General features: G+C 44.9%; 3 protein-coding genes across 3 annotated transcripts; 1 reads left to right on the plus strand and 2 right to left on the minus strand.

Annotated features, from left to right (window-relative positions):
* Positions 1-5,356: 5,356 nt before the first annotated feature.
* On the minus strand, positions 5,357-6,454 carry LOC145158324 (uncharacterized). The gene is made up of 2 exons (XM_079077239.1): positions 5,852-6,454; positions 5,357-5,668 (listed from the first exon to the last, which is right to left on the minus strand). The coding sequence occupies exons 1-2, from the start codon at positions 6,452-6,454 to the stop codon at positions 5,357-5,359; spliced, it is 915 nt and encodes a 304-aa protein (XP_078933365.1).
* Positions 6,455-6,642: 188 nt separating this feature from the next.
* LOC145158325 (uncharacterized) lies at positions 6,643-7,032 on the minus strand. Its single transcript, XM_079077240.1, has one exon. It carries the CDS (start codon positions 7,030-7,032, stop codon positions 6,643-6,645), a length of 390 nt encoding a protein of 129 aa, XP_078933366.1.
* Positions 7,033-18,074: 11,042 nt separating this feature from the next.
* Positions 18,075-18,479, plus strand: LOC145158326 (uncharacterized). Its single transcript, XM_079077241.1, has one exon. It carries the CDS (start codon positions 18,075-18,077, stop codon positions 18,477-18,479), a length of 405 nt encoding a protein of 134 aa, XP_078933367.1.
* Positions 18,480-24,144: the final 5,665 nt, after the last annotated feature.

Below are 24,144 nucleotides of genomic sequence, written 5' to 3' on the forward strand. Positions count from 1 at the left end.
TCATGAGTCATGCCAATCATAATTCATATTTCGTAATATCTATTCATTGTGTACACGTCGTTTATAAAATTCCATTAACATAACATTTTTGTGGTTATAGTTGACCAATAAATCATTTTTAGATTTAACAAATCTTTTGTGAATTTGTAGCACTTTGAATTTAGATTTAACAAATCTTTTGTAAATTTGTAAAGACAAAATTGCAAAAATGGTCCAATTAACATGAGTTCCAGCTATCATATTTATCTAAATTATTATTTTTAACAAAAAAAAAGTGAGATAGTATACTTCAGATGAAACAAAGACTACATGTTGGATCAAACATTGCAATTTTTACGGAAACAAAATAAAGTTTGAAGGTGATACAAAACCTGATTGAGAGCTTGAACACTATTTATGGGATCTGCAAATTCAACTACGAGTTCCGGGTAGCTTGTAGCTTGTGAAGAATTTGGTATCAAAGAAACGATCAATCTGAATTCAATAAAGTTCTTGAATAAATACAATGAGATCTCCTGTAACTAAGGAATAAAACAACTATCTACTTAATACATAGGAAGGGATAAATACGTAAATTAGGATAAGGGGAATAACAACTAATTAATTTCAACACTCCCCCTCAAGCTGGAGCATGAAGATCACGAATGCCCAGCTTGTTAAGTAAGAATTGGAGTCGTTCAGCACACAAAGGCTTAGTAAGGAGATCGGCAATCTGGTGTTTTGATTCAATGCGCAACGGCTTAATGTCATGGGAAGCCACACGTTCACGGACAAAATAGCAATCCATCTCAACATGTTTTGTTCGTTCGTGGAAGAAGGGATTGTTGGCTATGTGGCGTGCAGTTTGATTGTCGCAAAACAAAGGAGTAGGATCGGCTAGATAAATATTGAAGTCTTGCAACAGCCACCTGAGCCAAAGGACTTCACTAACAGTCGTTGACATGGCCCTATAATCGGCTTCGACAAAGGAACGCGAAACCACGGACTGCTTCTTTGTCTTCCAGGATACTGGGGAGTCACCTAAGAGTAAAATGTATCCGGTACGAGACCTACGTGTAGTAACGCAGCCGAGCCAGTCGGCATCACAATAACAGTCATCATGCCAGTATCGATCGAGCTCCATTCGAGATGTTATATGGTCGGAGGTGCAGGACCCCAGTGTGCTACGACGAGGTTGGTCATCGTGTGATGGGGAGCACGGAGGTGGTACTCAAGACCACCGGGTTGATTCAGCAGGTGCGCGACCGGTTGCGGGTCGCGTAGAGCCGTCAAAAGAGTTATGCTGATCGACGACGATCAGATCTGGAGTTTCAGGTGGGGGATTTTGTTTTGCTGAAGGTGTCACCCTGGAAGGGGAGTATCAGGTTTCGTAAGAGAGGCAAGTTGGGGCCTCAATTTATAGGACCGTTCAGGATCATAGCCCGAGTGGGCAAGGTAGCCTATCGCTTAGAGCTTCCAGGGGAGCTTAGTCAGATTCACAACACCTTCCACGTGTCTCAGCTTCGGAAGTGTGTTGCTGACGAGTCCGCGTTTATATCCTTGGACGATATTCGGGTGGATGGGGGCCTGAATTATGTCGAGAGGTCGGTTGCCATTTTAGACAGGAAGACGAAGGGACTTCGGAACAAGGAAGTAAAGTTGGTAAAGGTGCAATGGCAGCATCGAAGGGGCTCCGAATGGGCTTGGGAGCCAGAAGAGGAAATGCGGGAGCATTACCCCGAACTGTTCTCAGCTGCAGATTTCGAGGACGAAGTCTAGTTCAAGTGGGGGAGAGTTGTAACATCCAAAATTCTGGTATGTCTTGAAACCCTAAGAAATGATAATTTTTGCATAATTGGTCCCTTAAGTACGTTGGGCGTACTTAAGTGTACGCTTAGCGTACTGCATGGAAGTGGTCGCGGAGGATTCAGGGTACGCCGGGCGTACCTTGAGTTACGCGGGGCGTACGCGCCAGGGACGCAAAACCCTCATTTTCCGGACTTGAGGCCTATTTAAACAACTTTAAGTCCCTTGGACTAAACCCTAGAGAGCCTCCACAGCCATAGAACGTCCATATACTCCTGGAAACCTTGTGAGATCATTCTTAGGCCTTAAAGAGTGCATTTGTGGCCTTTTTGTGTGTATTTCAAGAAGAAGGGGTGGTCAAGCAAGCTTGGATCAAGAGGGTGCTTCAAGATCCTGCACCAAAAGCATCTTGCAAAGCTTCTGGAGGTAAAAAGCTTGCATCTTTCCTTTCTAATCTATAGATCTAGCTAGGGTTTTGGTGGTTTGTCCCTTTTATGAACTTTGGACCTCTTTTGTGGAGTTAAGCCTTCCCTTTTGATATGAAAGTCAGATCTGAGGTCCCCTAGTCATTTAGAAGTATAAAAATGGAAGCTTGATGAGAGATTTGACCTCATGCTTTGGTAAAAGACCTTGAAAAGGTCTTAATGGAGTGGTTGGGTGTGTATGAGACATGCAAGGGCATAAAGTTGCCAACTTTATGCCTTAGGACACCTTTTCAAACTTAGATCTAGCTTTTGGACGTGAGGGATTCGAGCATTAAGCACTTAATGGGAAAAGTGCTTAATACGGTTGTACGCTGGGCGTAACTGTCTGTACGCAGCGCGTAGTCGCTAAATCTTCAGTACGCTGCGCGTACCAGGGAGGTACGCTGGGCCTACGCAGCTCAGTTGGGCCCTAAGCTGTTTTGGGCCTTTAGGCCTTTGGGCCTCAATTAGCTATTGAGCTTGATTGAATTCTGTAAGATTGAGGCCTTTTCATCTGTTTGGGCCAAGGACTTATTGGTTGGGCCTTGTTGGGCCAAGGGGCCCATTAAGGATATTGGACTTGAATTTTGGGGCCCATTTGCAAGAAAAGGGTAATTGGGCCTTGGGGGTAGAGTTTGAAGGTCGGGCCTTTCCTTGGGTAATTTAAGGTCTTATCATTGATTATATATTATTGTTATTATTCAGCTTGGGAGGTTGCGGATTATTGGGAGGGCAGTATTTGTATTCATCGGACGGAGGTGAGTCTTCTCACCATACCTATGGGTCTACGGCACCAAGGTCGGCCCATTATGTGATCATGTTATGTGTGTGTTATTCATTTATGGATTGATATGTTATGTGATACGATGTTGGTATAGAAGATCCCAGGGGGAGCCCGTGGCATTGGATATAAGACCATGTGGGGTAGCCCATGGCAGTCCTAGGTAAAGACCATGTGGGGTAGCCCATGGCATTGGATGTAAGGCCATGTGGGGTAGCCCATGGCAGTCCTAGGTAAAGACCATGTGGGGTAGCTCATGACATTCTTGCTGAATCATATTGCATAGTTTCTGTGGCATGTTTATAACTTATTTAGCTATCAGGATATGTGTATGTGAATGTGTGTGGTATGCTCTGGGAAACTCACTAAGCATTTCGCTTACAAGTTGTTGATTTGTTTCAAGTACTTCTGAGCCTAAGGGCAAGGGCAAGGTGTGATGACGTGGCCTGCACTCTATCTCTCTTTTGATGTGTATGGGACCCTCTGATGTTTTAAAAAGGAAAAACAATGATGTAATGAATGTTGATTTGAAAACAAATGTTTTGGGATTTTATGGTTTATGAGATTGGTTTTGGTTAACTAAAAATGAAATTTTTTCTTGGTAAAATTAGTTCGTTACAGATAACATCATCAACATAAATAAGAATAGCCGCAAACAAATTACCCTCTTGAATCGTAAAAAGGGAATGATCAACTCGTGACTGCTTGTAACCAAAATTAACTAAAGCGTTAGTAAACTTTTGGTACCATGTGCGCGAGACCTGCTTTAAGCCATATAAGGACTTCTTCAACGTGCAGACACGAGTGTCATTCTGTTTTGAAAACCCCTGTGGAATTTTCATATAAACATCTTCTTCCAATTCACCATGTAAAAAGGCGTTATTAACATCCAATTGATGTAGATTCCAATTCCTTTTTTACAGCAACTGTTAAAAAACAACGAACTCTCACGAGCTTAGCAACGGGAGCAAAAGTGTCGTGATAATCAACGCCTTCAATTTGGGTGAAACCCTTTGCTACTAAACGCGCTTTATATCTTTCGATGTCGACATTAGGTTTATACTTAATCTTGTAGAGCCATTTAGAGTCAATAGCATGTTTGCCTTCCGGAAGGTTTTCTAGGGACCATGTATCATTTTTTTCAAGGGCTTCAATCTCATTTTGCATGGCTTTTCGCCACTTGGCATCCTGCATGGCTTGATAAAAAGTTTTGGGCTCACTATTTTTTGTAATGGCCGCCAAGTAAACTTTATGTGAGTCAGAAAAAGCATCATATGAAACATAGTTAGCAATGGGATATACCGTCAAAGAAGGCTGATCAGGAGCGGTTTGAGTGTGGTCTATCGAAGGTGGCAGTTCAACATTAAAATCACGGAAATGTGCTGGTTGACTTTTGTTTCTTTTTGGTCTAGCTGGCTGATCTTCGTTGTCGACGGGTGAAGTACTCGGTTCCTCTTCAGGTATGTCTTGTGTAACTGATTTGTGAGGTTCAGACGGGCTATGAACTTCACTCTCATCTTCAACAGTTTGCCTTGTGAAATCGCTTGAAGAATAGGTTTCCTCATCAACCCGAAGATCCTCTTCACCAAAACCACTTTCAATGGTATCTTCATACCACGTGGGAATTTCAAAGAAATCCTGATTGTAACTCTCTTTCTTTAGTTTCATATAAGGAAAAATCTTTTTAAAAAAACGAACATCACGCGAGACTACGATCTTTCCACGTTCCACATCATAAATTTTGTACCCTTTGGTGCCAACAGGATAACCAATGAAAACTCTTGGTCTTCCCTTTAGTTCAAATTTGTCTCCCCCTATCACCGTACTATGGTAATAGGCGAGACATCCTATGGTTCTCATTCCCTCATAATCAAGTTCTTCACCAAAAATAATTTTGTAAGGAGTTTTATGATGTATAACTTTAGATGGCAATATGTTGATGATGTAGGTAGTTGCTTCAATACATTTACCCCAGAAATTTTTTGGTAGGCTTCCTTGGAACATCAAAGCGCGAGCTGTCTCGAGTAAGTGGCAATGTTTGCGTTCCACCACCCCCATTTTGTTGGGGTGTATACGGGCATGTAGTTTCAAATAATATTCCTTCTCCTGAATAAAAATCTTTCATTTTGTTGGATGTGAACTCCCCTCCGTTGTCACACCTAATTCTTTTAATTCGCTTCCCAAACTGAGTTTCAATCATCTTGTGAAAGTTAGTTAAACAATCACTTGCTTGATCTTTATTTTTAATAAGATAAACCCAAATAGCACGGTTATAATCATCGACAATGGTGAGAAAAAAACTTGCATGAGTTGTTGAAGGTTTTCTTTATTTTCCCCACACATCACAGTGAATAAGTTCAAAGCATTCATTAGATTTAATAAAACTCTTAGGAAAAGCAGAGCGAGTATGTTTTGCTTTCACACAAGCATGGAAAACATCGTCTTTAAAATTAAAGGAAACATTTCTCAAAAAATCAATATGACTAAATTTCGAGATAGTGGCATGACCAAGTCTCGAATGCCAAACTTCTGCATCAGTCTTCAGATTCATGACTCTTCTATCTTCCTTTAGCACACTCATTCGATATAGACCACGCACGCATTTACCTGCTCCAATCAACTTCTTCGAGTGTAAGCCCTGCATTATACAGAAATCCGAGTAAAAGCCAACAAAGCAATTTAGTTCCTTTGATAGTCAACTCACGGATAATAAATTGCAATTAAATTTGGGTATATATAAGACTCCTCCGATTTTAGTTCCACTCTTTAGAGTGGTATCACCCGTAGCTTCAACAGAGATGATTTCTCCATTTGGTATTACCATGGGCGTTTCAGAATGGTCCTTTGATAGATTTTCAAGCATATCACGTTTGTGAACGATGTGATCAGTCGAGCCCGAATCAATGATCCAGTCATCATTTTTCACATTAGACTTACCTGCCATGTTAGCTTTACGTGACACTTCACCTTGTGTCTTGTCATTTGATTCTGAAAGATGCTTCAACAAAACCTGGTATTGAGTGTCAGACAGTCCTCCTATGTTGGATGCTTCACTGTCGACATGAGCCACTTTTGATTTGCCTTTCTCATTCTTTATTTTTCCAGGCCACCAATCTGGATATCCAATAATCCTAAAACAACCTTCTTTCTTTTGACCATCTCGATCATAAAAGGTGCAATGCTCCTGTTTGGAATCCCTTTGCCCACCTTTATCTCCCACATTGCTTCGCTTGTTAACATTATCGCGCCTTTCCCGAGAACGAGTTTGGAATGCAGCAGGTTCCACATGGCTTTCTTTAGAGGCTGCAATGGATCTCTGTTGTTCATCTTCAGACGCAAGCCTGTAAGCCTCCCTGAGTGTGGGATTTGGTTTCATCGAGAGGACTTGTGTTCGAATGGTTGAGAAATCATTGTCGAGCCCCATAAGAAACTGATATAGATGTTCCTTTTATTGAAAGTCGTTTAACCGTTTTCCAATCTCACAAGTACAGTGACCACAAGTACATCGGGGTGTGGGAAGGACCGTGGATATCTCATCCCAAAGACCCCTAAGTGTCGTATAGTAGGCCGAGAAAGAGTTGTTACCTTGTATTGTTATGGTGAGCTTCTTTTTTATTCATACGCGCGGGGGGCACTTTCCTTACCAAAACGTTCCTTTAGATCAACCCAGATTTCTGCTGAGGTGTTGGCGTATTTAACACTCCCTCTGATGGTCTTCTCCATGGATGTCGTCAGCCACCCCTTTATCATGGCATCGAATCGCATCCATGGCATGTAGGTGCCGTCCTTTTCATCAGGCTTCGGAATGGTTCCGTCTACAAATCCCATCTTGTTCTTTGCAAACAGGAAGTTAGCCATCTCTTGGACCCAATCGCTGTAATTGTTATCGGTGAGGGGATCATTGGTCTGCATCTGCCTTGGGGAGTCGGAGGCATGAATGTAATACGGTGAGCTACTGTCAATCGTTTCATTTTTGGGATTTGAAGTTGATTCACCAGTCATGGGGCCGGATTTAGGGTTGATAATTTATCTGGGTAGCCTGCTCTGATACCATGAAGAAGTTGGTATCAAAGAAACGATCAATCTGAATTCAATAAAGTTTTTTAATATGACATCGGGGGTGATTTAGAAGGTACACATATCATAACTTTATAAATCTTATTTAAAGTAACAAACATTACATTTTGTACACGTCATTAATTATTTTTTTTATTCACGACATCAACATTGTGTAGACTCTAATACAAAAAGAGGGCGGGATATTGTATCTATGCGAGAGTACTACTGTTATAAGTTTCAAATCCGGTCAAATTATAATGTAATTTTGATGTGTAACATCCCAAAATACGAGCCAAAAAAATTTCATTTTTGAAACATATACTTAGCAAACATTAAAAATAAAACATTCACTGATCATATCATTTCATAAAAATGTCGCGTGTCCGGAAACCATTTTATAAAAACATAATAATGTCAGAGTACAAATCCCAGAATAACTCATGATGCGGAAATCAATGTATGTGTATGATGTGCCGCTACCGCGCCAGCTCTTTCCCCTTCGACGAAGAGGTACCTGAAAACAAAACTATAAACTGTAAGCACAAAGCTTAGTGAGTTCCCCCATCATACCACCTACCATACAGTTACATAACATACATATATTGTCCGGCATATTTGGGTGCCCGACCTACCCCTTCGGTCCTCCCGACCGGATATTGTCTAGCATATCTGGGAGCTGGCCCCCCCTTCGGTCCTCTCGACCGGGTTCTGACTAGCATATTTGGGTGCTGGTCTCCCCTTCGGCCCTCTCGACCGGGTACTGTCTAACATATCTGGGAGCTGGCCTCCCCTTCGGTCCTCTCGACCGGGTACTGACTAGCATATCTGGGTGCTGGTCTCCCCTTCGGTCCTCTCGACCGGGTACTGGGGACTATTTCACCCCCTTACTACTACCACATAACACATTTATCACATAATCTATCTAGCATGGCTAGGCACGACCGCCCCTTCGACCCTATTGGCCGGTAATCTGGGGACTATCTCCCCCAACAGTCACTAGTACATAGCATCATGTCATTTTAGCACATAAACATATCACAGGTAGTAACAACCCTAGATGAATATCACAGAGACAATCATCTATCATGCAACTCCTACTGGTGGGCCGACATTGTGGCCGTAGACCCACCGCTACTGGAAGGTAACTCACCTCAAAGTGGCTGCTAATCTGCGTGGGAACCGACTGACTTCTGCTGCTGCTGCTCCGGAAATCCTCCGGCTATAATTCCCACAAAAACACTCAGTCAAATACTGCTAACCGCCCTCAGGGTAAAATGACCATTTACCCCTAACTAAACCAAGAGTCAAAATCAAAGTCAACTTCCAGTTGACCCGACTCGCCGAGTTGGCTTGCCAACTCGCCGAGTCCCTATCCACTCGATTGACCATAATCTCGTCTCTACTCGTCGAGTTAGGCATTGACTCGACGAGTTCCCTTCTAAACCGATGACCACTAGTCCTTCATCCTACTCGCCGAGTTGTATGAACAACTCGCCGAGTCTGTTCTTGAGGCTCGCCGACTCAGGGCATTGACTCGCCGAGTTCCTCCATGAGTGAGTCTGGCTTCCGACTCAGTGAGTCACCCCCCCCCATGACTCACGACTCCACTCAGCAACACGAAAAGGGGAAAACTCGAGGACTCGCAACTCGACTCGCCGAGTCCGATGAACGACTCGCCGAGTCGGCCACATGCCACTAATATATACTCGATTTTGCTTGGATCCAGCTCATTCCATACGTAGATCTAGGTTCCTAGGGCTTGATTAACACGTAAAGTTTCCAACTTTACGTGTAAATAAACACCAATGAAGGTTTTAGGGCTTAAAATGCACTAAAAGAGTAGATCTAGGGCTTTCATGCAATATGGCTTCATAAAGGCAGTGGATCCGAGCTCCTAGAGCTCAATCATGCCTAGATCTAAAGGTTGATCGGCTTATCACAGACCCTAGTTCATACCCAAGCTTGGAAATGGCTCAAGAAGGACTTTAATGGAGCTCTAAGGGACTATAAGCATGAGAACAGAGGGAAACTGAGTTATACCTCAAGGAAATCTCTGAAATAACACCAAGATGCCTGGCCTCCTTCCTCTCCTCTTGATCTACTCTCCTTTCTCTCTCAAAGTCTTCAATAAATCACACTAAGCACTTCAATTTCACAAGGAACGATGTTAGAACGATATAGGGGGCTCTGAGGGTGAATGGGGGCAAGCTTGGGGCGCATAAGGTTGGTTTAAATAGGGTGCAAACCCTTGGAATTAGGGTTTCACCAGACAGCGGGGACTCGCCGAGTCCAGAATATGGACTCGTTGAGTCGCCAACTTAAACGTGTTCCATGTCCCGGCTCTACTCGGCGAGTCGGGCCTACAACTCGCCGAGTCCAAGGCTAAAAATGCAAAATACTTAGATAAATTTACATACCAGGAACCAGGTGCTACAAATCTCCCCCACTTATTTTAGAATTCGTCTTCGAAGTCTGCTGCTCGGTCCTGAAACAGCTCGGGGTAATGCTCCATCATTTCTTCCACCGGCTCCCAAGTCCACTCTGAACCCTTTCGGTGCTGCCATTGCACCTTCACTAATTCCACCCTCTTGTTCCTCGGATCCTTCGACTTCCGGTCGAGGATTGCGACTGGGCGCTCAATGTAATTCAGGCTGTCTTCAACCTGGATATCCTCTAACGGCACCACCGCTGAATCATCCACTAGGCACTTCCGCAGCTGGGAGACATGGAAGGTGTTGTGGATCTGACTGAGCTCGGCTGGCAGATCCAGCCTATATGCCACCTTGCCCACCCGGGCCAGAACCCTGAAGGGTCCAATGTACCTGGGGCCCAATTTGCCCCGTTTCCTGAATCGGATGACACCCTTCCATGGTGACACCTTCAGGAGGACCATATCCCCGACTTGGAACTCCAGGTCTGATCGGCGCTTGTCAGCATAACTTTTCTGCCGACTCTGTGCAGTCTGAAGCCTGCTCCGAACCTGCTGGATCCTCTCGGTCGTCTTGAGCACCACTTCGGTGCTCCCCATGACCCTCTGGCCTACCTCACCCCAGCATATCGGGGTCCTGCACCTCCTCCCGTACAACATCTCGAAGGGAGGTCGGTCGCTACTCACGTGGTAGCTGTTGTTGTACGAAAACTCAGCTAGAGGAAGATAGGTATCCCAGCTACCACCGAAGTCTAGTACGCACGCCCGCAACATATCCTCCAGAGTCTGGATGGTCCGCTCACTCTGACCATCGGTCTGCGGGTGAAAAGCGGTGCTAAAATGTAGACGAGTACCCAGCTCGTCATGGAACTTCTTCCAAAACCTGGAAGTAAACCGTACATCTCTGTCTGAAATCACGGAGACTGGCACTCCGTGCCGCGCCACCACCTCTCGGATGTAGATTTTGGCCAACTTCTCTGCCGAGATACTCTCCTGGATCGGTATGAAGTGAGCGCTCTTGGTCAACCGATCCACGATGACCCATATAGAATCCACTCCCCGTGCGGTCCTGGGAAGCTTGGTGATAAAATCCATCGTGATGTCTTCCCATTTCAACAGCGGGATATCCAACGGCTGCATCTTGCCGTGTGGCCTCTGGTGCTTGGCCTTCACCTTCCTGCAGGTCAAGCACCGCTCAACATACCATGCTACATCCCGCTTCATGCAGGGCCACCAATTGTCTAGACGAAGTTCTCTATACATCTTCGTTGCCCCGGGATGAATGGAGAATCGGGATTTATGCGCCTCCTCCATCAGAACCTGACGCACACCCCCGTGATACGGTACCCACACCCTATGGTGTAGTGTCAATAACCCTCGACTATCATAGTCGAAGGAGGAAACCTGTCCCACAATCCGCTCGCTCTTCCGATGTTCCTCCTTCATAGCCTCCTGCTGAGCCTCCCGGATCCGCTCCAAAAGCGGAGTCACCACTGTCATCCTCAGACAGATATCCCTGATCGGTGCCGCCTTGCGGCTAAGCACATCGGCCACCACGTTGGCCTTTCCCGGATGGTAAAGGATCTCGCAGTCGTAATCCTTTACCACGTCCAACCACCGACGCTGCCTCATGTTCAGATTCGGCTGATCCATGAGGTACCTCAAGCTCTTGTGGTCCGTGTAAATCGTACATCGAACCCCATAGAGGTAATGTCACCATATCTTGAGGGCGAACACAACAGCCCCCAACTCCAAATCATGCGTCGGGTAGTTCGCCTCGTGAGGCTTCAGCTGCCTCGACGCGTAGGCGATGACGTGCCCTCTCTGCATCAATACTGCGCCCAAACCTGAGATGGACGCATCACAGTACACAACAAAATCCTTCATGCCCTCTGGCAGGGCTAAGATTGGCGCCTCGCACAATCTCTACCTCAGTGTCTCGAACGCTGCCTGCTGCTCAGGCCCCCAACGAAAGACCACAGCCTTCCTCGTTAGCCTGGTCAGGGGTAATGCTATCTTGGAGAAATCCTGGATGAATCTCCGATAGTAGCCAGCTAATCCCAGGAAACTCCGAATCTCAGATGGAGACTTCGGAACCTCCCATCTCATCACGGCCTCTACCTTGGCCGGATCTACCGAAATCCCGTTCTGGTTGACAAGGTGCCCAAGAAACTGCACCTCGTGCAACCATAAATCACACTTGGAGAACTTGGCGTACAAGTTCTCCCTCCTCAAGGTCTCTAGAACCCCTCGCAGATGCTCCTCATGCTCCTCCTGCGTCTTGGAGTAAACCAAGATATCATCAATAAACACTATCACAGACCGGTCTAACATCGATCTGCACACGCGGTTCATGAGGTCCATGAACGCGGCAGGAGCATTGGTGAGCCCGAAAGGCATCACCACAAACTCATAGTGGCTATAACGCGTCCGAAACGCCGTCTTCTGCACATCCTCCTCCCTAACCCTCATCTGATGATACCCTGAACGCAAATCTATCTTGGAGAACCAAGATGCTCCCTGAAGCTGGTCAAAGAGGTCGTCAATCCTCGGGAGTGGGTAACGGTTCTTCATCGTTACCTTGTTCAGCTCCCTATAGTCTATACACATACGATGCGACCCATCCTTCTTCTTCACAAACAGAATCGGGGCTCCCCAGGGTGAACTGCTCGGTCGAATGAAACCCTTGTCTAACAACCCCTGAAGCTGTGTAGACAACTCCTACATCTCAGGAGGAGCCAACCGATACGGTGCCTTGGCTATCGGAGCCGCACCAGGGACTAGGTCGATCCTGAACTCCACCTGTCGCTCCGGAGGTATCCCTGGCAACTCCTCGGGGAATACATCCACGAATTCTCGTACTACGGGCACATCGCCCACCGTCGCCCTACCCGCCTCCCGGGTATCCATAACATACGCGACATAACCTGCGTAACCCTGCTGAAGGTAACGCCTAGCTCTCGCTGCTGAACATAAGGCCGGTCCTCGCTGTGGCCTCTCGCCCTGAATCACCAGCTCTCCCCCACTTGGGGTCCTGATCCGCACCAACTGCTGCGCGTAGTCGATCACTGCCCCATTAGGGCTGAGCCAATCCATGCCTATAATCACCTTGTTCCCACGCAATGGAATGGGAACCAAGTCTACCAAGTAGCGCTCCTCAAATAACCTCAGCACACAATCTCGGAAGACCTCAGATGCTCGCACTGATCGGTCGTCCGCAATCTCGACCTCTAGAGGGCAATCCAACATACCCGAAGACTCAGAAAACTTCTTGCTAAGCGCAAGAGAAACGAATGATCGGGTAGCGCCCGAATCAAACAGTACCTGTACTGGGATACCGTTCACATGGAACGATCCTAAACAGAGCACATATCAATAACATAAACGTCATAAAAATAAACCAGAGGGAAAGAATCATACCCGTCACTACATCGGGTGCAGCGCGTGCCTCCTCGGTAGTCAGCTGAAATGCCCGACTCCTCACCACTGGAGCCTCTGCCTTGCCCTGCCGGCCATCGGTAATCCGTAGGGTCGCTGGAGCTGGCGCCTTTACTGGCGCTGCTGCTGTCAACTGGGGGCAATTGGCCTTCTTGTGGCCCCTCTGGTTGCAGTGGAAACACAGCAACTCTGACGTCTGTAACACAGGTGCAGGGGCGGTACAATCCCTGCTGAAGTGCCCTAACTTGCCGCACTTGTAGCAGCCTGACGATCCCAACTTGCACGCTCCCTCGTGCGTCTTGCCGCATTTCCTGCAGCGGCCCCGTCCCTGTTGGCCTTTCATCCCCGCATCTGGTCCCTTGGGCTTCTTCCCCGAAGCCCCCATAACATGCCCCTCTTCCGCCTTTCTCTTCTGAATGTGCTCCAGGTCTATCTCCCTCTCCCTTGCCCTAGCAACCATAGAGTCCAGGGTCGGGCAAGCTGAAAAACTAACATGCTCCCGAATGTCAGCTCGTAGCATGTCATGATAGCGGGTCCTCCTCATATCCTCATCACCCGCGTACTGGGGCACCAGTAACGCTCTCTCCCGGAACTTGGCGGTGATCTCCGCCACAGTCTCCGTCGTCTGTCTCATATCTAGGAACTCCATGGCCAGCTGCTGAAGCTCGACAGCCGGCGCAAACTCTGCCCTGAACCTGGTCACGAAGTCCGACCAGGTCATAGCCTCGACAGCCGAGGCTCCCAACGAGTCACCAACGGATTCCCACCAATCCCTAGCTCGATCTCTCAAACATCCTGCTGCAAATCTCACCTCCGACCCCTCGGGGCAGAAGCTAGTCAACTGTGCAGACTCAATGTCTGCAATCCATCGCCTGGCAGCTATGGGGTCCTTCGCCCCGTGAAAATCCGGCGCACCACTGCCCTGGAAGTCCTTGAAGGACAGTGTGCGAGATCCTGACTGGCCAGATGCCATGTCGCTCCTGAATGCCCTGAGGCGATCCTCCATCAACTCCACTATCCCTTCCTTGATCGACCCGAAGATAATGGGAGTCGAATCAAGGATGCCTCTGGTGATCTCTGACGCGATGAACTAGCGTAGCCTCTCGTCTATTGGCTCGGAACCTGATCCCGAACCCGATCCCTCTCCTGAACTGCCAACTGCTGGCCTCGAGCGTAGTACCACCATTCTGCAATACATAACGACAACTGTTAGTGGTACTGATACATCTAAAGGGATCACGTCTACTGCAAGGTTCCTGGTCTCGCCTCAGCCTCCCTTAATTCAAGTACGGATCCTCTGCTTTCAGTAGTACGGGCCCATACTACCTTCCATATCTATCTGTACTTTCCTCAAGAACTGCCTCGACTCCACCAAGTCCCTACTACTACTGTTGATCTCATGCTAATCTCATCCTAGGCTCGCCCTAGGAAGTCGCCAACCCACTCTCCGCCCTCAGCTGCATAAGAAGTCCCTGCTTTCTTCCCCTAACTAGCTTGCGAATACTATTACATATTACTCAGACTAGATAATTCTTCGAATGAGGGATCCTACCCTACAACGGTTGGACTCAAACAAGAGCTGCGAAATAGGGCTAGACCCAACCCTCTGAAATTATTTAGTCCTTGCAATATGTATATTAACATATTCGTTTACTAGTTAGTGAAAGACAACTAGAACTCCTAAAAGCACATAGCAAGCAGCATTCGGACATTGAGTACACATAATCAAGTATGTACTACTCTGGCTATCATATCGACTGATCTGTACTAGCATACACTGCTAAGCTCATACTATCAGGCATAACCTAAACAGGCTATCCTACTACTGTCTACTCGGTACTAGCATGCAATTCTCATAAAGCTGGAACACATAAAGCAGGCACATAAGGCATCATTCCTAGATCCTTAGTCCTATTCTAGCATGTTGTTCTACTGAAACTGAAACTGATAATCATAACATAAACTTGTATGGGTACTTTGGGGAAAACTTACTTGAGCTCGGCCGGTCGCGCACATCACACACCTCGTTCTTTCTCGAAACTCTTTTACCCAGTCTTTAGAAAATCGTTTATTTATAAAAATCTTTTAATCCCTCGATTTGAGTCCAGACATCCCCCGAAGGTGTGTCCGAATCCCTCAAACCAGGGCTCTGATACCAACTTGTAACATCCCAAAATACGAGCCAAAAAAATTTCATTTTTGAAACATATACTTAGCAAACATTAGAAATAAAACATTCACTGATCATATCATTTCATAAAAATGTCGCGTGTCCGGAAACCATTTTATAAAAACATAATAATGTCAGAGTACAAATCCCAGAATAACTCATGATGCGGAAATCAATGTGTGTGTATGATGTGCCGCTACCGTGCCAGCTCTTTCCCCTTCGACGAAGAGGTACCTGAAAACAAAACTATAAACTGTAAGTACAAAGCTTAGTGAGTTCCCCCATCATACCACCTACCATACAGTTACATAACATACATATATTGTCCGACATATCTGGGTGCCCGACCTACCCCTTCGGTCCTCCCAACCGGATACTATCTAGCATATCTGGGAGCTGGCCCCCCCTTCGGTCCTCTCGACCGGGTTCTGACAAGCATATCTGGGTGCTGGTCTCCCCTTCGGTCCTCTCGACCGGGTACTGTCTAACATATCTGGGAGCTGGCCTCCCCTTCGGTCCTCTCGACCGGGTACTGACTAGCATATCTGGGTGCTGGTCTCCCCTTCGGTCCTCTCGACCGGGTACTGGGGACTATTTCACCCCCTTACTACTACCACATAACACATTTATCACATAATCTATCTAGCATGGCTGGGCACGACCGCCCCTTCGACCCTATTGGCCGGTAATCTGGGGACTATCTCCCCCAACAGTCACTAGTACATAGCACCATGTCATTTTAGCACATAAACATATCACAGGTAGTAACAACCCTAGATGAATATCACAGAGACAATCATCTATCATGCAACTCCTACTGGTGGGTCGGCATTGTGGCCGTAGACCCATCGCTACTGGAAGGTAACTCACCTCAAAGTGGCTGCTAATCTGCGTGGGAACTGACTGACTTCTGCTGCTGCTGCTCCGGAAATCCTCTGGCTATAATTCCCACAAAAACACTCAGTCAAATACTGCTAACCGCCCTCAGGGTAAAATGACCATTTACCCCTAACTAAACCAAGAGTCAAAATCAAAGTCAACTTCCAGTTGACCCGACTCGCCGAGTTGGCTTGCCAACTCGCCGAGTCCCTATCCACTCGATTGACCATAATCTCGTCTCTACTGGTCGATTTAGGCATTGACTCGACGAGTTCCCTTCTAAACCGATGACCACTAGTCCTTCATCCTACTCGCCGAGTTGTATGAACAACTCGCCGAGTCTGTTCTTGAGGCTCGCCGAGTCAGGGCATTGACTCGCCGAGTTCCTCCATGAGTGAGTCTGGCTTCCGACTCACTGAGTCACCCCCCCCCATGACTCACGACTCCACTCAGCAACACGAAAAGAGGAAAACTCGAGGACTCGCGACTCGACTCGCCGAGTCCGATGAACGACTCGCCGAGTCGGCCACATGCCACTAATATATACTCGATTTTGCTTGGATCCAGCTCATTCCATACGTAGATCTAGGTTCCTAGGGCTTGATTAACACGTAAAGTTTCCAACTTTACGTGTAAATAAACACCAATGAAGGTTTTAGGGCTCAAAATGCACTAAAAGAGTAGATCTAGGGCTTTCATGCAATATGGCTTCATAAAGGCAGTGGATCCGAGCTCCTAGAGCTCAATCATGCCTAGATCTAAAGGTTGATCGGCTTATCACAGACCCTAGTTCATACCCAAGCTTGGAAATGGCTCAAGAAGGACTTTAATGGAGCTCTAAGGGACTATAAGCATGAGAACAGAGGGAAACTGAGTTATACCTCAAGGAAATCTCTGAAATAACACCAAGATGCCTGGCCTCCTTCCTCTCCTCTTGATCTACTCTCCTTTCTCTCTCAAAGTCTTCAAGAAATCACACCAAGCACTTCAATTTCACAAGGAACGATGTTAGAACGATATAGGGGGCTCTGAGGGTGAATGGGGGCGAGCTTGGGGCGCATAAGGTTGGTTTAAATAGGGTGAAAACCCTTGGAATTAGGGTTTCACCAGATAGCGGGGACTCGCCGAGTCCAGAATATGGACTCGCCGAGTCGCCAACTTAAACGTGTTCCATGTCCCGGCTCTACTCGGCGAGTCGGGCCTACAACTCGCCGAGTCCAAGGCTAAAAATGCAAAATACTTAGATAAATTTACATACCAGGAACCAGGTGCTACATGATGGGAGGGAGATTACTACAGCAATTTGTAGTAGATATCTACATCAAGCTTGAGACTTCACGTTTGGATTTTTGTAGAAAAAACCAGTCCAAAATAAGAGCAGATTTATACCAGGGTGTTGTGGACTGTGTTAATGCCGGTTAGGTTCGATCAAATATGATAGGGCAGCGTGTTGTGTTGCCTGCAAGTTTCATCGGAGGCCCCCGTGACATGCGCCGAAGATTTCTTGACGCCATGACTTTAGTTCAAGATGACGGGAAGCCTGACATCTTCCTTACAATGACATGCAATCCAAACTGACCGAAAATAAAAAAAAATGAGCTACTCCCTTGGCAGACGTCTCAAGATCGATCGGACCTTGTGTCAAGAGTTTTCTGTGCTAAGTTAGAGGATCTTAAGAAATAACTCTTCACAAATCACGTCCTCGGCGTGGTGGGTTCATACGTTTATGTCATTGAGTTTCAAAAACGTGGTTTTCCGCATGCACATTTCCTCCTGATAATGAAACCTCCATACAAGCTTACTAATGCTGACCATTACGACAAAATAGTATGTGCTGAAATTGCAGACCCAAAAAAGTATCCTGAAATGCACGAATTAGTCGTCTCACACATGATCCGTGGTCCTTGCGGTGGCTTAAACTCTGACTCTCCTTGTATGAATAATGAGTAAAAGAAATGTCGTTTTAGATACCCTCGGCAATTCAATGAAACCACGTTACAAGGAAAGGACTCATATCCTGTTTACCGAAGGAGATATAATGGTATAGAGGTGGACGTACGGGGCAATAAGATGGATAACAGATGGGTTGTCCCATATAACCCAAAGTTGTTAATGATTTTTAATTGTCATTTGAATATTGAGGTATGCTCGAGTATAACCTCTGTGAAATATGTGTTTAAGTATATTTACAAGGGTCATGACAAACAAGTTATCAATATTGATCCGGATGGACAACCTGTCGCTATTAATGAGATAAAATGGTTTCAGGATGCACGATATGTCTCACCTCCAGAGGCCATGTGGATGATTTTTAGCTTCCCTCTTTCTCAGATCCACCATTTTGTGATGGCTTTGCAGGTGCATCTCCCAAATCAGCAGATGGTTAGGTTCAATGAGGATGATACACTGACTAGTGTTGTTGAGAAGGAGAAAGATAGGAGATCAATGTTGACTGCTTTTTTTCTTAAAAAATAAAGAAGATATCAGTGCGAGAGAGTATAAATATAGAGATTTTCCAAAAAAAATTATGTGGGATCCGAGCTCACGTCGTTGGAATCATTGAAAACAAGGATTAATGCGAGGTCATATGGTTTCTGCCAATCCCGCTGAAGGGGAGCGATACTACCTTCGCCTACTTTTATTGCATATTAATGGGCCTACGTGTTTTGAAGATCTCTACACAGTCAACAATGTACAACACCCAACATTTCGGAAAGCAGCTCTTGAAAGAGGGTTAATAGAGTCTGATGATGGTTTATCACAATGTCTTACAGAGGCATATTTATTTCAAGCTCCCAATGCTCTTAGAAGGTTGTTTGCAACGATATTGACTTTTTGTGAGCCAGAAGATGTTCGTAAGTTATGGGATGACCACTACAATGCTCTTTTAGAAGATTATAGGCGACAATATGGAAGTGTTGATAGAGTCCAAAATATGGTCCTCGCCGACATCAAGGTATTCCTACAATCTATGAGTGACAATATTGATGGTTTTGATCTACCAAAGATAAATGAAAATGTCGATTTAGAATCTGGAGTTTTTCGTGAGGTACAAGAGGAATGCTCTATTGTTTTAGAATCGGAACATTTACAAGCCCAAGATTTTCTTAACCCTGAACAAAAATTTGTGTATGATGATAATGCGGCATGTCCATAGTAATATTCCAGCACTTTTCTTCATAGACGGTCCCGGTGGAACAGGAAAAACATTTTTGTACAAAGCTTTACTTGCTAATATTCGTTCATGTGGTCATATTGCACTGGCGACCGCTTCATCGGGTGTTGCGGCTAATAACATGTCGGGGGGGGGGGGGGAACAACTCACTCTCGCTTTAAACTTCCTATTAATCTTGAAAATAACTTGGTCTGCAAGATTTCAAGACAAAGTGGTACTGTTCAACTGCTTTGGACTGCAAAAGTAATCATATGGGATGAAGCGTCGATGGCTAAAAGACATGTGTTGGAGGCGATGTACCGAACAATGAAAGATATCACTGGGGTGATGCTCCTATTGATAGGTTTTATACAAACAATCCTATGTGTGCATGAAACCCTAATTGGATCTATGTTTTCACTATAAGACATACAACTATATGAACACAAAATAAACCCTAGCATGCTTCTATAATTTTCGAAAATCATATAGAAGTGTAGAAGACATACCTTTGTTGTTATATTGCAATAACAACTAGTTTCCTTGATCTCTTGAACTCTTGAAAGCAAGCACCACAATTGTAGTGCCTCTAATGGCTCACAAACACCTTGAAGCAAGAAGGCAATTAAGAGAGAGAGGGGAAGGATGCTAATTTCGGCCCTAGGGTTTCCCTTGGAATCAAGTGGCCTAAAATTGAAGCATAGGGCATCTATTTATACTGTAGGGTGCTAGGGTTTCAGTCTAAACCCTAATGGATAGCTTAGCCACCAAGCAGCCCAAGGAACCTTCTGGAATGAGGCCCTTGGACGAAAATATGATGATCCCTCATCATAATTTCGTTCCCCCTTAGTCCATAAGGTTTCCCAGCCCAAAACTCAACTATCACACATTTGACAGTTTATACCCCTTTATTTAATTAATCTCTTTTAGTCACCAAATTAATTCCTAATTAATTTATGACTAATACTAATTAAATAAATATGATTTCTCCTTTAATATATTATTCTTATAATATATTAATAAACCATAATATCTTCTCTCTCATATCAAATTACCTTGTCAAGTTGCTTTGGTGAAGGCAACCCAAAAGGACCATGCACACTCGGGTCAAGTACATACCAAATATAGTTACGGACTTAGACACTAATCCAACAGTCTCCCACTTGGATAAGTCTAGTAACCACATCTCACATATGACTTCCGTATCCGATTAGCAATCGTAGCTTTCAATAGCCGCTGTCAACTCTGACCAATAATCTGTCCTTCAGATAAGGGATCGTATAATCCTCTGTTCTAGATATCATGCTAACAATACTTATTGTTTAGCATTTTATTTCTTGATCTCTGATTTGTTCGACATAGAACTCAGTTGAACACATCAACTTCATCCTGATCGGGCCCGGCACATAAGTCAAACCAAATCATCAAGTGGCCAAGATATCGCTTTTATTCTCATAGAATAAAAGGAACAGAAAAACGTCGACTAATATGCCTTTATCATTTACTAGTTAAACCACACACAATAATGCGTTTTATAACATCAAGTTACTGATGCGTTTTTGCATTATCAATGTATAATCAACTAGCAACCAATAACCATATCTCTAGGTTTAAAGATTATATGATATTATCATCTTGCGATCACTTGTGATAACATTCATGAAGTGATACCAGCAAGTGTGGGTCTATTCCAATGCTCAATACAAATTTCATAAGCACTCATAAACTTTGCAGCAAACCTTTGCTATGTCTAAAACTTTTCAGACAATCTACAAACAAATTTATGACAATCTTCCTTCATATCTACTTCCAACATATGAACGATTGTGGACTGTTCGAATAATCTTATTATTCAGGAAGTCAAAACATGCAAAATTGAAACAATAGATAAATAATCAACACAAGATAGAAGCTTTCTTATAAATAACACACCTTTATTTAATCATCAAATGTTGAATACATGATCATCCATTACAAGTTTCCTACCTATCTAATCTAAACTAATATCGTCCTTCAGCCCTACGCTCCTAGCGTGCTGCAAATGTTTAACCCTACTCAGTCCCTTTGTGAGGGGATCTGCTGGGTTATCTTCTGACGATACCCTCTTCACAACGAGGAGTCCCTCTTCTACCCGATGTCTAATAAAATGGTATTTCCTGTCGATATGTCGAGATCTGCCATGATCCCTTGGTTCCTTGGTTAAGGCAACCGCTCCTTCATTATCACAGAAAATTTCCATGGGATCCTTTATGGATGGCACAACTCCAAGGTCTCCAATGAAGTTCTTCAACCATATAGCCTCCTTTGACGCCTCGCTTGCCGCAATGTACTCTGATTCGCACGTTGAATCAGCTACGGTTTCTTGCTTGGAACTTTTCCAAGTCACTGCTCCTCCATTCAGGGTAAAGACCCAGCCCGACTGCGATCGGTAATTATCCCGATCTGTCTGGAAACTAGCGTCACTGTACCCTCGCACCCTTAAGTCATCACTCCCACCCAGGACTAGAAACCATTCCTTAGTCCTTCGTAGGTACTTAAGAATATTCTTGACAGCAATCCAATGTGCCCTACCAGGATTCCCTTGATATCTGCTGACCATGCTCAAAGCGAAAGCCACATCAGGGCGAGTACAGGTCATAGCGTACATAATTGAGCCAACTGCGGAAGCGTAAGGTACTCGGCTCATATCAGCTATTTCTGCCTCTGTACTCGGGCTCTGAGTCTTACTCAGTTTGGTATTGCATTGGATTGGTAACTCCCCTTTCTTGGAATTTTCCATACTAAAACGTTTTAGTACCCTTTCCAAGTATGTATCCTGACTGAGTCCTATCAGTCTCTTACTTCTGTCTCTCACTATCCTTATTCCCAGAATATATGCAGCCTCTCCGAGGTCCTTCATAGCGAAACACTTCCCAAGCCAGGACTTGACCTCCTGCAATGTTGGGATGTCGTTTCCTATGAGTAGTATGTCATCGACATACAATACGAGGAAGTTCACTATACTCCCACTGGCCTTGACATATACACATGACTCATCTTCATTTCGCAGAAAACCAAACTCTTTGACCTTCTCGTCAAAACAAAGATTCCATCTGCGAGACGCTTGCTTTAATCCATAAATGGATTTCTCAAGCTTGCACACTCTATTTGGATGCTTTGCATCGACAAAACCCTCTGGCTGATTCATGTAAACATCCTCAGCCAACTTCCCATTTAGGAAAGCGGTTTTTACATCCATCTGCCAAATTTCATAATCATGAAACGCAGTTATCGCAAGCATTACCCTAATAGACTTTATTTTCGCAACTGGTGAGAAGGTCTCATCATAGTCAACTCCAGGAGTTTGAGTAAAGCCCTTCGCGACCAATCGCGCTTTATAAGTGTGCACTTTCCCATCCATGTCTGTCTTCTTCTTGAAGATCCACTTGCACCCGACCGTCTTACGACCTGGCACATTGTCAACCAAATTCCAAACTTGGTTGTCATACATGGACTGAATCTCGCTATCCATTGCCTCTTTCCATTTAACAGACTTTGGGCCTGCCATGGCTTCCTTGTAGCTGTTAGGTTCGTCCAAATTTACTAGTGTACTATCACTAATAAACGTATCCCCGTCAGTAGTAATATGGAAACCATAAAACTGGGGTGGAACAACAACTCTACTTGAACGTCTAAGAGGTAAGGACTGGTCAATAGGTTCAACAGGAGTTTCCTCCTCAGGTTGCATGCCAGTGTCAGAGGTTCCTTCTTCTCCTGACTCTTGAAGCTCTTCAAGGTCAATCTGACTCCCACTGTCTCCTTGGCTTATGAGTTCTCTTTCTCTGAAAACCCCTCTCCTAGCAACAAAGACAACATTGTCATTTGGTCTATAGAAGAGATAACCAAAAGACTTCTGTGGATAGCCGATGAAATAACACTTCTCACTACGAGGTTCTAGCTTGTCGTGAGTCTCTCGTCTTACGAAAGCTTCACAACCCCAAACCTTGATATGTGCTAACGAGGGAGCTTTCCCTGTCCACATCTCGTGAGGTGTTTTGGTAACCTTCTTGGTGGGAACTAAGTTAAGGATATGGGCGGCAGTCTCCAAGGCATACCCCCAGAATGAGATTGGTAACGAAGCACGACTCATCATAGAGCGAACCATGTCCAACAAGGTTCGATTACGTCTCTCAGCCACACCATTCAATTGTGGCGTTCTAGGAGGCGTCAATTGTGAAACTATTCCACACTCTTTCAGATAGTCGTGAAACTCAAGACTTAGGTACTCTCCCCCTCGATCAGATCGAAGCATCTTGATTTTCCTGCCCAACTGATTCTCTACTTCATTCTTGAACTCTTTAAACTTTTCAAAGGTTTCTGACTTTTGCTTGATTAAGTAGATATATCCATATCTGCTATAATCGTCTGTAAAAGTCACGTAGAAGCGACAAGCGTCCCTTGTGGTGGATCTAAAGGGTCCACATACATCTGTGTGTATGAGATCCAATACACCCTCACCCCTTTCACATGTGCCAGTAAAGGGTGACTTGGTCATCTTCCCAAGTAAACAAGACTCACACACGTCATCGTCCCTAAGGTCGAAAGACTCCAAGACTCCATCCTTTTGGAGTTGGGCTATGCGTTTCTTGTTCACATGGCCAAGGCGACAATGCCACAAGCATGCTTTGTCCAAACTTGTGGACGAATCAATATTCAAAACATCATTTCCTAAACTGTCAATCACTAACACAGATTCATAAATCCCATTACAAGGTAATGCATTGAAATAAAAGACACCATTCAAATAAGCATTAATAGAACCATTACTATTATCAAATGAATATCTGAAACCTTGTCTAAACAAACCATGAAAAGAAATGATGTTTCTTGCCATATCTGGCGAATAGCAACAATTATTTAAATCTAGCCCTAACCCATTACTCAACACTAAGGAATAAACTCCGATCTTGGTTACTGGTGAAGACTTCTTGTTTCCCATGATCAAGC

This window comes from Lactuca virosa, chromosome 2 (genome assembly GCF_052849685.1).
Source record: "Lactuca virosa cultivar CGN04683 chromosome 2, Lactuca_virosa_CGN04683_v6, whole genome shotgun sequence".
In the NCBI taxonomy this organism is placed as follows: Eukaryota; Viridiplantae; Streptophyta; class Magnoliopsida; order Asterales; family Asteraceae; genus Lactuca; species Lactuca virosa.

What these genes read in the sequence shown, in the direction of transcription:
- LOC145158324 (XM_079077239.1), bottom strand. Translation starts at nt 6,454, where the DNA reads ATGGGGCTCGACAATGATTTCTCAACCATTCGAACACAAGTCCTCTCG. An exon ending in ACCATTCTGAAACGCCCATG is followed by an intron (nt 5,669 to 5,851) that starts GTAATACCAAAT and finishes TGTATAATGCAG; the next exon opens with GGCTTACACTCGAAGAAGTT.
- LOC145158325 (XM_079077240.1), bottom strand. Translation starts at nt 7,032, where the DNA reads ATGACTGGTGAATCAACTTCAAATCCCAAAAATGAAACGATTGACAGT.
- LOC145158326 (XM_079077241.1), top strand. Translation starts at nt 18,075, where the DNA reads ATGGATAACAGATGGGTTGTCCCATATAACCCAAAGTTGTTAATGATT.